This window comes from Varanus komodoensis, unplaced genomic scaffold, assembly GCF_004798865.1.
Source record: "Varanus komodoensis strain SLA01 unplaced genomic scaffold, ASM479886v1 scaffold12, whole genome shotgun sequence".
NCBI lineage: Eukaryota > Metazoa > Chordata > Lepidosauria > Squamata > Varanidae > Varanus > Varanus komodoensis.
The window spans coordinates 8,635,602-8,651,259 of record NW_025335349.1 but is presented as its reverse complement, the minus strand read 5'-3'; the positions used below and the strand labels follow the sequence as shown (position 1 = coordinate 8,651,259).

At 40.3% G+C, this 15,658-nt stretch overlaps 1 protein-coding gene across 1 annotated transcript; it reads left to right on the top strand.

The window, feature by feature from the left end:
* The first annotated feature begins 6,624 nt into the window (after window positions 1-6,624).
* On the top strand, window positions 6,625-12,567 carry LOC123019191 (cytochrome c oxidase subunit 7A2, mitochondrial). Its single transcript, XM_044421855.1, has 4 exons — window positions 6,625-6,721; window positions 9,861-9,950; window positions 11,335-11,419; window positions 12,349-12,567. Exons 1-4 carry the CDS (start codon window positions 6,704-6,706, stop codon window positions 12,396-12,398), a joined length of 243 nt encoding a protein of 80 aa, XP_044277790.1. The 5' UTR covers window positions 6,625-6,703; the 3' UTR covers window positions 12,399-12,567.
* The last annotated feature ends 3,091 nt before the right edge of the window (window positions 12,568-15,658 follow it).

Here is a 15,658-nt window from a genome sequence, read left to right as displayed (position 1 = left end):
ATTGAATTCACCTAAATGGGTAATGAGTGTTCCCCCTTAAATTATTTTCCATGGTGATGCATTCTTTATCTCAGTTTAATACCACATTATTCAGGCATCTTTTAAATACTGGCATAAATTCACCTCTAGTATTAGGTTATATCAGGTTCTTTAAGGTTCCTTCTGTATCAATCCTGATTACCAGCTAAATCAAATATGCTGATTGAAAATTCCTGGCTTAGATTTATGTATTTAATTCATTTCTATATAGCCCTACAGCTGAAGCTTTCTGGATGGTTCACAGAAGCATATTTAAAAACAATATAAAATAGTCCAATTAAAACATAAAAGTTAGCAATACAAAATTTGCTATATTCTCTCTCTCTCACACACACACAAATTTTAACTTGATACTCTCCAATACTGCTACCCATCCATGTGTATGTGATAAAAGACAGGATGAGTGCAGAGGCTAAGATTCCCCCTGTTGTCACCTCATTTAGACAACTGAAGAGGAGAAGCTGCTTGTGGGAAGAGCACCTGCCTTATTGTGACAACATATCTTGCCCAGGTTTTTTGAAATATTTTTTTACAGCAAGACCATAATGTCCAGGTAGTATGTAATGCTGCTATAGTGCCAGCTGAAACAAACACTGGTGTAATGAGGATGATGGCTAACACAACTGGAAATGAGTCCAAATTAGCACTTCTGGAATGGGACTTATGGAAACAAACTCTGGTAACATGTTCATTCTGGAAATGCCAATTTAGCTTAGTTTTGGGGTTGGGCTAGTGTTTGTTTTCACTAGTGCAACTGTTTTGTGCTGCCACATTTACAGTATTAAATATACTGCCTTTTATTCTTACCATAGGCAATTGTCTACATTTAGCCAAGGAAAAGCTCATTTTGAAACAAATTTGTAAACCAGGGACTTTTTATGTGTTTAGGCAGATGGCAGAATATATTTTTTTCAAATTAATCCTAGAAACAGCTGGGAAGTGTGGGCCCTGGTATTGCCATCTGTCCAATAAGTACAGTACAAAACCAATACACTGAACTGACTCATATTTTCCCATGACTTGTCCATCTTGTCACTCGCTTTCTGTTTAACCACATGCCACTGTTGACATGGATATAGCTTTTGCCTTGCTCATGGCCAAGAACAAAAGACTAGCCATTTGTAGAACTTGTAGAGAGGTGTAACTGTGTGTGCCTGGGCAAGGTATCATTTTCCCTTGCTGTACCAATATTGCTGTGGAGTCCAACATTTTAGGTTTGCCACACTTTAGAACAGCATTAACAGCATTGCTGTTAATAGAAAATATTATAATGCAAAAAAGACTATCCAAAAACAACTTTCAGGTGTCCAGTTGCAATCTATTGGCTTAAGTAACAACTCCTTGGAAGTATGTTGCTGTAGAGCATTACTCTTGTAGAGCAGCTGATTACATAAAAGTATGTAATTGTAAATTGTTCTACTTTATATAAATGTAAAAAGTTGCCTGCTCCTACATGTAATAAAAGTTGTTCTTACATATTATAGAAGCTGAGGATAAAGTTGAGTGAACGTTCTTCATTTGAAAGAGATGCAACTCCTTGAATGCATAAAAACATTCAACCACACCAAAATCTTTGGTCCACACTTACAAAAATACTTAATGGATTTTAATCAAAAGATCAAGGGAAGCAATTTGAAGTATAGCCTTTTTAAAGAATAAGCTATTAGTTGATCTTAAAAATGTAATTAAGATGCAAAGCTTTTAAGGACTTTCACCGGTTGTTTCTACACTTATTTCATATGAAGGTACTTTGGAAGGAGAAAAAATAGCTAACTTTATTCTTCATGCACTATAGATTTGAGCAGGCTTGTTAACAGTGCCCTCAACTGGTTTATTTCTAGAAACAGTTTGTGCACTAAATGGTTCTATATGACCATGGCTTGCAGCAGTATTCCTTGCAACTCTTACATCCCTTAGGTATTGATACACATAAATCTATTGCTTATAAGAATCTGTACAACCAACATGCTGCATTGAAACTTTAGTGCACAGTCTACTGAATAAAGGAAAAAAGTGTGTAAATCACTTCCTTTTAGAGAAGTAACATTAAGATAATTCTCATGGCAAATTTTCCTAGATCCTCTTTGCAACTCTCAAGAAGATGAGAGTAAAAATACATGTGTGCACAAAGATGAATTTTCTAGGCCGAGTGCCACATTAAAGAGCAAGTAAGTGAAGTTTGAAAAAGCCACCACTGTTATGCTGCGAGATGTTTTAAAGTATCAGTTACCTATGCTATGAAATGAGCATCCCTAAGAAGTGAACATAGATTACTGAAACCAGGCTATTCCTCCACAAGCTGGAGCTCATACAAAGAATGTCTTGGCAGTGAGGCTGCCAGAGCCCAAGTGACAAAGATGATTGAACAATAACACCCAAAGTACAAACCCACTACTTCAGGGACTGTGCAACCTCTTCCTGAATATCTTCCATCTGGTCAGAGGAACCATCCGCTAAGAGCATCTTGGTCTTGGCTGAACTGAGCTTCAATTTGTTGTACCTTTTTATGGGTAAGAGTTGAATCCCAGTAAAAGCTGGATGTCTTGTCTGTGCAGCTATGGATCCAACTCATTTCAAGTCTTCACTCATTAAGGATCCTTCAACTAATCTAGGAATAGGTGATGCAATGAGGGAAACACCTCTTAATAAAAATGCAGCTACTTCCAAAGATTAGTTAAGGGATTATTAGATTATTTTTTCCTTCAAAATGTCATTGAGAAATGGCTGCTAAATTGCTCTCAGGGGCAAGAGATTGGAATAAGGACATGGAATCTAAATCAAGTTCTAAACAAGGAATGATTGTCCTGCGCCTAACAAAACAAGACCATCCCCTAGAGTGTAGAAAAGTCTGAGTTGCCAAATTTTACAAAGGTCTGACAAAAATGTGACATAGGTTGCAGTGGCAAGTGCAACACTGGAAAAAGGAAGAGCTGTATAGATTCCTGAGATAATGTGGAGTGCTTTAAATGGGGAAAGCAATATGTAAATACTAAGCTGGTTTAATACTCCTGCAGGCTGCATGCCTGTTGGAAATGCTCCAGGCCTAGATATGTTTCTGTGATACAATGGTTATATGATAAAGCCCCTATTAGTTGCCTGAAATCTCAGGTCATCTTTTGGAAGTTTTGAATGTTCAAAGGTCACCTTCCAGGGGCGATACGCATCTGAGCCAAGTCAGTTTCCTGGCTGGTTAATGCCAAGGGGTAATCCCCCTCTGGCTGAGCCAGTTTCCTGCTTGGATGTTCCCTGAATATGCCCATTTTAGATCCAGGATTGATTTCTGATGACTCCACATAAAAGTAATTTTGGCCTCTAGGACCAGAAAGTTGAGCTTGAATGCAGTCTGGTAACTTTATACCTACTTTTGCCATATTATCTCATTTATTTGGCAATGTCTAGCTCTGTACATCTGAATGGTGATGCCTTCAACAATAACCCTAAACATTTTGTTAAAGTGAATGAGGGAAAACTTGTTTACTTTTCGTTTAATTCAATGTATGTTCATTTGTAAGTCCTACTCTATTTAATAGAATGGACTTAAGACTGATACTATAAATGTTTCCTTGGGTATCACTCTTTCTTCAGTGAACCATACTCAAAAGTAGAGGTAGGTATTTTAAGTCTCAGGCAAAGTTTTGTAAATCCAAGTCTATATAACATGTCTACAAAAATAATTCTTTGTCCCTAAATTACAAATTTTCATGCAGCTGAATTCTGTCCCTCTTTTCAATAATACCCAGTTGAGAGCCTTGACTACTGCTTAGCTGATCCTGGGAAACTAATAAATTTAATATTTATTTTAAAAATTCTATGCCCTGCCTTTTAAACTATAATCACAGCACTCAAGGCAGCAAAATGTTAAAAGTCATTACAAAACACAGCAGAAAAGTTGTTATATAACAGCTTCTGATTGCTGCTGTACATGGACCTTATTTTTTTTAACAGACTTCCTCATTCAGGTCTTAAATCATCTGCCAGTAAATTCAATTATTCTGTCAAGTTTAGGCTGAAGCTGGTTTTAGATTTCAATTGTTTAAAGTAACAAGTCATTGAAGAAAATATATACTTCAGCAGAGCATTAGTGAAGCAACCACAGTGCCTTTATACATAATCCACACATTTTGTGTGTGCCTTTCTGGCAGGAACTTTCCACCTTGGTTGTAAGTCTTGGTTGTGAGAACTCTATGAAGGTTAGGCTCATCTGTAATTTCATAGGTTGCTAATCCTTGTTTTTACTTCAAGGAAAGTGCACTATGGCATCACTTGTATAATTTTTTTTCTGGTGGGGACATATATGGGAGGGGGGAATATATCACAGCAGTCACAGAAGAACTTAAGAAGCCATGCTAAATCATTCTCAGGTCCCCCTAGACCAGCATTCTGTGTACACAGTGGCCGACCAGCTGCCCCACAGAAGCCCCCAAGCAGGACAGGAGTGCAACGGCATGCTCCTGCCCCCTTCCCCTGGCAACTGGTGTACCCAGGCATACTGCCTCCGATGCTGCAGGCAGCACACACAGGCCAGGACTAAACAGGTTTTTCCCCTTAAAGCCATCCAAATTGGAGGCCATTACAAAGACTTAGGGTAGTTTAAGGTGCACTCTGCAAAGAGGTACTTCTGTCCTCAGCTCTAGTATTATGAGAGGGTGAAAAATATCTCTTTTCATGCATAATTTTGTACACTGTTATAATTTCTCCCTTATTTGGACTCTGCTCTACTCTAAACAGACACAAATGTAACTTTCTTCACAGAGGAGTTCCTCCTACTCCCATAAAGTACTTGAAATTCTTTCATAGGGAACAAGTGTTACCATGAAGCAAATCTTTTGTTACTACAGAGGCATTTTCCCTACATGTTTGAGGAGTTTACACACACTCAATTGCAGAGGAAGGCACTCTTCTTATGGTGGTGTTTTACATGGCACCACAGCTTAAAGATTAAATTGATCCTTACAAAACAGATTGCAAATATATGGCTCACAAAAGTTTGTTTATTGCTATGATTGATTTCATTTCTATATCTGCCCATAGCCAAAGCAGTTTGGGTAGCTGAGTTCACAATCAAATGCTTTTTAATTAATCTGACCATTAGGAAATGAGATAAAAGTATCTTTAATTACAACAAAATCCTTCTTTTTAAAATGGATTTGGTTGCTCTTCAGGTGTCCTCATCTAGTTTTTGATGTCAGAGACACAAAATTTTAGACAAGTTTCCACATTTTGTGAGATATAGCCCGGAGGTTGAGCAGATGTCTTTCTATTGCACTGGGCTCCAAATGAAAGACTGGGGCTTTAGTGGGGTCCCAGCTAATCCTGTCTCCATCAGCACCTATCTGTATACATATTTGCTCCCTAACCATAACGCTTCATGCATACATTCCATGAAAATTAAGCCTCAATAAGTTGGCTATTTTTTAAGGGACTATCTGACCCTTTTGCTGCAACAGAGGTAGTCAAATAAACCAAATTCAATTGACATCCATTATTAGACTGGAGGACTATACTGTTTTGCATGGCTATTGGTGTGCAAAAGGGTAAAAGTAAAATACTAGACATGATTTAGCTCTTAAACATTGGGCTGTAACCAATTGTTAAGCCTTTAGAGTGGACTCTTTGAAACTGATTTACATTAGATGCACATTGGCTAGACGTCACAGCGTTTCATGTCTAGAACATATCCCAGGGTTTTTAGCAGCAGGAGGCGTTCAGACTTACTCCAACCTGCCTTTTGCGCCATCTCCCCTTCGGGTTCCTCCTAATCAAGGTCCTGCCCTCCCGTGAATTTTAGCATTATTATTTTTTAATTCACAAGCAAGTACCGTTGAGCCCAAAGGTGCCTCGTCTCTAGTCAGAGCTCAACCCCACTGCAGGCTTAGACAGCAAAAACGCCTTTATTTCCCAGGAAGCATGGCTGGGTTAGGGTAGGACGTTGTCGCCGAAGCATGCATAGGATCTCTCCCTTAAGTGTGTTCAGTACTGCAGCTTTATTTAGGAATAAATCCCTTTCAAACCCTTGTATTGACTGATTTATTTTATTTGTATACCGCCCAATAGCCGAGGCGGTTAAGAAAAATTAAAAACACAAACCACAAAAGTACTGAAGCACGTATCGGTAACGCCGGGCTGCGACTCACACGCCGCGCCCTTCGCCGCAAGAGGCGATTCTCCCGTTTCGGACCTTGAACTCTGGCCGTGCGGCTGCGATCCACGAAAGGGTGACCGCCATTTACTCCAGACCGGGGAGGAACTCATCATTCCTCCGTCAAGACATTCCCGACGCTCGAGATTTCCCCAGGCCGGCGTCTTTTACGCCCTACGGCGGTCCCTTCCCTCCCTCAATCTCTCTAGTCTTTTCCGACGCCTCCGATCACCCATTGAAGCGGCGTTCGGCTCTTTAACCTCCCACGGAGAACCTGGAGGAAGTGCACCATAGAGACGCCAGAGGCAAGAGCGACGCCGCGATAGCTTCACAATCACTCCTCAACCGTGTCTTCCATTTTGCGTCTAACGGAAGTGCACGTTCGTATACCCACGCCGTATTCGCTTCCGCCTCTGCAGGCGAAAATTGTGACGTCACAGAGCAGCGGCGGGCTTGCCACTTCCTGTTCCGGTGTCCTTGTTGTTGCTTCGAGTGAACCGGGAGGTGAAGGCGCAGGGGGCCAAGATGCTTCGGAACCTTTGGGTATGTGGGCGGGGGGACGCCGCGCCGCCTTCGGGTGGTCCTTGCCGGTGGAAAGCGCTGAGGAAAGAGCCGCAGGTGTTTTGGCGGGGGATGCTGTGCCGCTACTCCGTGGCAGGGCCCGTTGCATGGAGACGACCGTCAGCCAGCCCCCGTGCGGTGTGCGGAGATGGGCGGCTGGGCTCACCCAGTTAGTTCGTGGCTTGTGAGCGAGCGGGGCGAGGTAGCTAACAGCCCTGTGCATCGATAACGTGAGGCCCGTCTCTGAACCCGCTGAAATAAATGGATGTTTAGGGCCCGTACGACAACTAAAATGGACGAGACTGTAAATCCAGGGTGTGGCTGATTATGCCACTGTAAGGGGCGGGGGCGTTTCAGTTTGGTTTCCTTTTACATCAAAAGAAGTCATTTATTTTCATAAGAAAAGGGTGGGGGACCCTGAATGATGGGTGGTGTAAAGTAGGTACAGGCACACAAATTAGCGCATTTAGGTGGTGAACCTACTTATTTTGCTTTCTCTTTCCCCATATGCATTTCCTCTTGTGTCGTGCCTTTTTAAAAGTGAACCTTAGTGTCACATTTTCATAACCATTGTACTGCATCTAAAAAGGTTACATGTCTTATATATAAAAAGAGTGTTGTTTTCTTGAATGACAAAGTCCTTTGTGTTTGTGTTTGACTGACTTGATAACTTAATGCCTTTCCAGTACTGCTTTTCTACTACCCCCTAATGGGTTTTGCAAACATTCCATCTCATGTATGTTTCTATTAGGCTTGGCATTTTTTCCATTGTTAAAGGAACAGCTCTTTAGTTAAGCATTAAAGTGTGTTTCTTTACAAAAAGTAGCTTCATTTCAATATATAGTGTCAGCAGTCTGTTTATTTAGAGAAATGGTAATATTCTGAAAGGCATGATATGTCATTTTCTTGTACTCCTAGAATGTCCCCTGTTTTGGAGCTCTTCAGGTGGCAACACTAGATTACATGTTTTGGGGGCTTTACTAATGTGAAAGGAAGATGAGTGATGTGAATGGATGGTAGTTTGAGGGCAAGGTAGTGACTGATTTTCTATGTTGAAGTTTAGATTCCATCTGCAGCCAACTTTTCTTGTATCTGTTGTTGAATCAACATCTAATAGTGTTCGGATGGTGCACAGAATTTGAGGCTTGGAGCAGGTTTAGAAAGGGAAGTGGGCTTGAAAAAAAAACCTGAATTTTAAATGTAGACATATTAATGTTCTGCAAATTAAAGTTTTATAGAAAAGAGTACTAGCATGTATTTTTATGTAATAGAACCTATTTTCTCAAGTGCATGCAGAAATTTCTTTATCCGACAGGAAGACAGGGTTCTTACAGGGCAATGTAAGAGGTGGCAGAAGATCTGCCAGGGCCAAATGTATAGAAGAATAAGTTCTAACTGGAAGTGATGCGATCTCTCTGTCTAGTTCTTTTATGCTAATATAGATAAAACTCACTGTAAAATAGGCTTTTCATGATGTAGCCTACTGCTGCCTACTATTTAATTTAATATAAAACATTTATATTCCGTCCTTTCCTCTGAACGGCTCAGGATGACTTACAGAGATTAAATAACATAAAATACAATGATACAATAATTCAAACAAATAATAAACCAGCATAACAACTACTTTCATAACTAAAGGAAAGAAAGAATAAAGAATGAGACTGGAAATGTTAAAAGCATCTAAAAAGCCTTAATTATTAAAATGATGGTTGAACTGGCGCTGAAATGAGTATAAAGTTGGTGCCAGGCAAACCTCTCTGGGGAGTGCATTTCATAGTCTGGCCACCACTGCGGAGAAGGCCCTCCTCTGGGTAGACATCTTCCAGACCTCCTTCAAGGAGGGTTTCCAAAGAAAGGCCTCTCCAGCTGATCTTAAGGGGTGTGAGGGCATGTAGGGGAGGAGACATTCTTTCTGGTATTCTAAATGGTCCCAAGCCATTTAGGGCTTTATAGTTTAATACCAGCACCTTGAATTGGGCCGGGACTTCAATTGGGAGCCAGTGTAGCTGATAGAGGACTGGCATTATATGAGAATAATGGCCGGTCCCCATCAGCAGCCTGGCAGCTCTATTTTGTACCAATTGAAGTATCTGGACTGGACTATTATTTGGATAAATGTGGAAAATGTCAGTTGTTGTGAAATTGTGTTTGCTGACAGCATCCATATACAGCCAGCTTTGTAGTCGGACATAATGGTTCACAATACTAAACCACAGTTGTATTTATACCCCACTTTCCCTCTGAAAAGGGATGGAGAAAGAAAAAAAAAACCAGAAAACTTGGGTACAAATTTCTGTTTTGATATTACAAACAGCAGCAGTTTGCTGTAATAGTTCTAATCGGGGCTTTTTTTTGTCATCGAACGCACCAGAACAGCATGCCGGCACCTTTTTTTCTAATGGATTTTACGAAGTGATTTTGAATCGTAGCAGATCAGCAGCAAACATCATTAACATAGTGCCTGCAGGCTGCTTTGTGCCTGCTGTCTGCTGTCAGATAGTGAGATAGTGAGGGCGCTGCTCTTGGCTTGGGATGCTCCGCTGTGTGTGTGGTCGCGCACTTACTGCTGGCGACGTGCGTTCCGGCACTTTTTTTTTTTTTTTTACAGAAAAAGCACTGGTTCTAATGTATTTATAATCTGTTGTTCCACCTACCTGGAATGAAAACAGTTCAAGCAGAGAAGTCCACAATCGTTCCCTCAGCTGAGCTGATGGAGTGGCCCTGTTTCTCCCCTCCTGTAACCTGATGGTTCGGCTGCTGCCTGCTGGGCAGAGAGTGAGGCAGGGCTGATGAACCTGGCTTCTAAGTAGGGTTGATGATGTCTCTGCTTTCTTGCTCTGCTTCTGCCAAGACCTTAATGTGTTTGGCATTAATATGGTAACACAATTCGTCTGCTTGCTCAAACATGGTTAAATGACTAATTGTTCCATATAAGCATGTGCATTTTGTCTGTGGACATTTTTTTCTTTCAGTTTGCAGCAAACTATAGCTGTCCTGTGTACATTGCTATCCTTACTAACCTCATTTGGTCCAAAACATAGTGTCAAATTTGGCTTACACTCCAAATAATTGTGAATAGTGGTATTAACAGATGCACTCTGATGTGTTTTTCTTGCAGGCTCTTCGGCAGGTTTCTCAGAAAACCATCAGCACTGCCTCCCGCAGACACATGGCAAACAAGGTTAAAGAGAAGCAGAAACTTTTCCAGGTATAGGTTGCATTCTTAGTTTGAGAACAAATGAGAGTATAGTGGTTCCTTATTTTTTCAGAGGAATGAGTTGAGTCAACATTTAGTAGCACTTGCGTAATATAATGCTACAGTCATCGTTGACTTAAAATGTAAGACAGCATAGTTGGATTTCTGTGTGATATGCTCTCAGTTAAATATTCACAGATTCAGGAACATAGTTGTTTGAATAATTTATGCCAGTGATTGCAAAAAGGTTGTATGAAAGATAAAGCAGTGGGTTATAAGGACAAATCAGCGAGGACCAATATTCTACCTAAGGTTGCAATCCCTGGTTATTTAAAGACATATCAAAGGAGAGTGCAAGTAAATGTTGTACTAATAAATTTGTGTCCTCTAAAAGACTTCAGAGTCTAGTCTTTCCAGGAATCTGTGAAATGCTGTGGCATTGCATAAAGACAGGAAGTGAGAGCCAGTGTGGTGTAGTGGTTAAGAGCATGGGACTGGGACTCAGACGACCTGGGTTCTAGTCCCGGCTCAGTCATGGAGCCAACTGGGTGACTTTGGGCCAGTCACAGACTCTCAGCCCAACCTACCTCACAGGGTTGTTGTTGTGAGGATAAGATGGAGGAGGAGATGTAAGCTGCCTTGAGCCCTTTGTAGGAAAAAGGCAGGATATAAATTGAAAAATTTAATAACTTAATAAATTAATAAAATAAAGAAACTTGTTAATTTTTCTTTTTCCAAAACTTTAACAGGATGTTGTGTGTGCTGGGGGTGAAGGTGACCTTTGGGAAAAAAAGTTTTGGAAACGGAGACCTATTTGTTTCCTTTCCAATATCTGGCAAGTGGCTGGAATTGCTGGAGCAATCCATGGGGAGAGGCTTAGAGCTAGGGTCCCCTCAGTCCTGGCAGTGCCATTGGATGCAGGGTTGGTAGGTGTGCTCTGCAGTGTGGTAGCTTCAGTTTTCATGCTCCTGTGTGGCCGGGGCTCACAAGGTCAGCATTGGGCAGCACTCGAGGGCAGCATGTGTACCCACACCCCAGTACATGCAGATGTGGGTGTGCAGGTGTGCATGAACTTTTCCTACATGTGTGGAAAAACATGCAGAACAACCTCAGGAAGTATTTTTTCATTAGCTTTAGCTTACTATATATCCGTGCTTCAATAGCTACTAATTTCCAATTTCTAGTAAATATTTTGAATTACAATGTCCAGTCTTAGATATGTAACTAAAATAGTTATACCATTTCTGTACCTTTTCTATAAACTCCGCAAAAATGAACAGGATTTACCTTTTTAATATTGAACCTTTCTGGATCTATTTTTATCTAATAAGAAAATATTATCCATGAAGACATTAGTCCCAGTCTAACATGTGATTTTATTTGTCCCTCTTATTAGGAAGATAATGGTCTTCCAGTGTACCTAAAAGGTGGACCAATGGATGGATTCCTGTATCGATTTACTATGGCCCTTACTGTTTTTGGTAAGGTTTAACAAAGTAGGAGCTGAACTAGCACAAACTTCTTTTTTAACTTGATCATTTTTTAAAAGGCAATATTCTACCTAAATCTACATAAATTTGAAATTTCTCTGCCTTCTTTCATTTTTACCTGTTCAAATATAAGTTGAATTACATTTTACACCAACAGTTTCTGTCTCTTCAAATGCTTGTTTGACTTTGTGTTTGTGCATTGCAGTTGGTTTATTAAAAAAAAACTCCTATCAGACTAGATGGCCCTTTTGACTCACTATGTTTCTATGACTCATTTTATATACTTGGTAGCCGAGTTTCTTTAAAAAAAAAAAATTAAAGCATTTCTGTTGTAAGCCCCTTTATATTGTGCTGGTTTAATGTAAGTATTTGAGTGAATCACCTATGAGAGTATGGGGTTTTCACATTTTAGATGTATTGTTTTCTGAAAACTTATTAACATTGTTATGACATAATATTTCTATACCACCTATAGCTATGGCCAAAGCTCTCTGGGCAGTTCACAATATTTAAGTTACTCATCCAGATTTTTAAAGTCCTGAAACTTTAGGCAAAAGCTTTTGAATGGAAGCTGAAGTAAAAATGTAGCAGTTAGTAACAATAAACTTGATAAGTTTAAAATACCAGTTTTTGGGGTTTTTTTAAGTACGAAACTCTTGGATGGTAAGCAGTCTTTGCAATAATTGCACTTGAAATTTTTGCAGTATTTTGTTCCATTTCAGTGCTGTGCTCGCTTTATTTGCTGATTTTTTAAATGGAAGAATGGTAGGTTTACTGGTTAATGTATCTTCTGGCATCTTTAGTACAGCAAAAGCACTCTACGTATCTTTTTTCATGGAAGGGGTTATACTTATAAGAACATGTAATTGGGTACTGCATGTGTATTCAGTCTATCCTAACATTGTGTGTCTTCTCTATAGGAACAGGCTATGTCATTTATGAACTCTTCGTGCCCAGGAAAAGCAATTGAGTCCAGTTTATGGGATGCATCTTGCAGTAGCATCTCTCCGTCCCATTCCTTTACACTCTTCAGGGACCTACTTTGTCCTTGTCCTAAATGACCAGTTATGTTTTTGGGATCAATATTTATTGAGTTGAAAACATTGTATGATGCAGTCAATAAAGTAATTTTACATCGCTGGCTGGTTTCAAAGTATATTGGATATGCTGTAATCTTATTAAAGATTGCTTACTGAATTTAATGTAAGTGGTGTAATGTCTATAGTTCCACCAGTATGGTGTGATGGTTAGACAATTGGACTGGGGACCTGGGAGATCCGCGTTCTAGTCCTCACTCATCCATGAAGCCCACTGGGTGATTTTGGGCCAGTCATTTTGTCTCGGCCAACCTTCAGTCGTGGTCGGGCAAGGAAGATGGTGTGATTGCATTCATCACTCAATGCGGAGGTCACGATCTGAGGCAAAATTTTTCTGTAATTTCAGTTTGTGACCCAAATTGGTCATGAACTGAGGCATTTGTGAGTCAAGGTACCACTGTATAATGCCCAAGGTGGCTAGCAAGGAAAAACATCCACAATGTAAAAAGTCACAAACTACATAAACAAGCATCATTGCACTCAAACTGTTTAGAAATCAAGTGGGAGCACATACATATCAATAACATAACTTGGAGGTCGTGATAAAACAATGTAGAAGCAGAATGCTTGGATTCTGTAGGAGTCGTCTTAATGGTATATATTGGTTTCTGTTGCCCTTCAGCTGACCTATAGGATCCTTGTTCCCATTAAATAGGGCAGGGAAAAGGAGAAGGCTTCTGTCAATGTACATTTCTTTGAAGTAAACCCTTTTAGTTCTGGAAATAATTCTAATAGCCATTTCTAAGACAAGTCTGTCCAGTCCTGTACGCCATCGAGTGGGATGGCGTAACGTGGTGTCCTGCAACAGCAGGGGGTTGGACCGATGGCCTTCATGGCCCCTTCCAGCTCTTTTATGATTCTTTGTGATGTAAGCTCTGCTATGTTTGGTGGGTCCGGCTCTTCAGGTAAGGGCGCTGCAGGAAATAGGCTGCATTTGAGAAAATATGAGGCACAGAGATGGCTAGAGGAGGGTGTCGCTTGCCTTCCCTGAATAACTAACAGGTGAAGTGATGCTGCGTGGTGTGCTAACATTCTTTGGAGGATATTATGAGCTTAACACATTCAGTGAAAGCTGTGATAGGGTGGCAATCCTGTTTAAAAGTATTCTCCAACTGCAGCAGGATTCAGCTGAATAAAGTTTTTAATAAGCTTTAAAATAATACTACGAACATTTATTGAGGGTCTGGTTTTTTTGGGGGGGCAGTCAATTGTTCCAGCTGCTTTAACGGTTCTGTTATTTTCCAACAAGTATGACATGCATAAGAGTAATGGATCTTGTCTGCATACCTGCTGTTGAGTCAGGTACCTGGCATTATGCATGGACACATAACTGGCAGCAAAATCAGACAGTACATAAATAATAGCTGAGAGAAGACTGTCTTGTGAGTCATGTCAAAGTAATTTCTATCTTACACATCCTTTCGTGTATATGCTTGTATAGTTCTACTGTTTTTTAAAATACTCTTGTAATAGTTTTCCTTCTGGGTTTTGTTTTTTAAATTTTGGGGGATGCGTGTATGTGTGTTTTTAAGTGTGAGCCTCATAAGTAGGGATTTCAGTATGTAGACTTAAATCACTGGGGAGAAGTCCCAGGCTACTACCTGTCTGTTGCTTGTCCTGTGCAGTAAACTCTTGGCAGGTGTAGCATTTGAAGTTGGGAGGGGTGCAAGCATTGCACGTTCTGGACTGGGTGCCAGCCTGTGTCTAGAGCCGGCCCACTTCCATTTGTTAACTCTCTGGTTCTTACGCTCTTTCCCCTGCCCCTGCTTCTGTGGCTCTGGGAAGATTATGCTTGATGAATACAGCTATTTCTTGTCCCTGTCTGCTACATGACCCTGTCTGTTTTCTAGGAGTTAAGAGGTATCTTCGTGATGCTTACTACTACTGATGGGATGGTTTCCATGGGCCCTGTCTCTCACCTCTTGGTGACTCACTGTGCTTGCATACCGCAATGGTAGCCATTCCTTGCAGAGTCATTTTGGCTCATCAATTTTAAGGGAAACCTCTCCAGGTTATTCATGGCTTTGCCTCTGTAAGAATTCCATCATTCATCCTTTGCCTCATTCACACTAGCTAGCCCAGGTCATTAGGTGATTCCTCAGCCTTGAACCCAGTGCATCTGATGACTTGTGAGTGTGTTCTTATAATGCCAGTATTTATATTAATAATGCATACTGCACACACTGTTCATCTGTAGCACAGACAGAAAGAATTCATACAGTTTCTGCTCAGTGTTTAGCTGTTTTCCTGCTCCTGATGTATTTAAGAATGTTTTTGTTAATACATTCTTACTTACATTACATTATATTTATATCCCACCATTACTCCTCTACAAGGAATCTAAGGCAGCTTACAGGACTCGGCCTCTCCATCCTCACAACAAGATCCCTGTGAGTGAGGCTAGGCTGAAAGTCTGTGACCAGCCCAAAATTGTCCAAGGAGCTTCATGGCCAGCTGGGAACTAGAACCCAATTCTGGTTCAACACTCTAGCCACTACACCACACTACACCTATTTTTGTGATTATTACTGTGTTCAGTTTTATTCACAGCACATTTCAATGCATGTCTCCTTAATAGTAAGCTCCACTGTATTAAATGGGATTTACTCCCAGGTAAATATAGGATTGCATTCTTGTTTTCATTTATTGTTGCTAGCCACTTAGGAGTCTCTGAATGTTTTACATCTCAACAGTGATGTGGGATAGGATAGCCCACTTATGCTACTCTGAACTCCACAGAAGAAGGGAGTGGAATGTACCTTTTACAAGCTGATGTGGAGCATCTAAATTCTGCATTTATTGCACACAATCTCACCCAAATTAGTCATGATTAAGTTGTATTCTTCTGCATACCTACCTGAGAGTAAGTACCATTGATCATAGGGGACTTATTTCTTAGTAACAATGTATTGAATTGCGTTGCCCAACCGAGAGCAATGAAATAAGACTTCGTTATTAACAACTTTTTTCGGGAACATGCTTGCACCTTGTAAAATCTTGATGTTGAAATGAAACTTCAGTATTAGTGGATTATATACTGGTACAAATTATTATTGCTTTTAGAGTATAATTCTAAGTGCAAGAAAAAGTCTGAAGTAACCTTAATTTTTCTTTTCTAGAGGTTCCAAGGTCT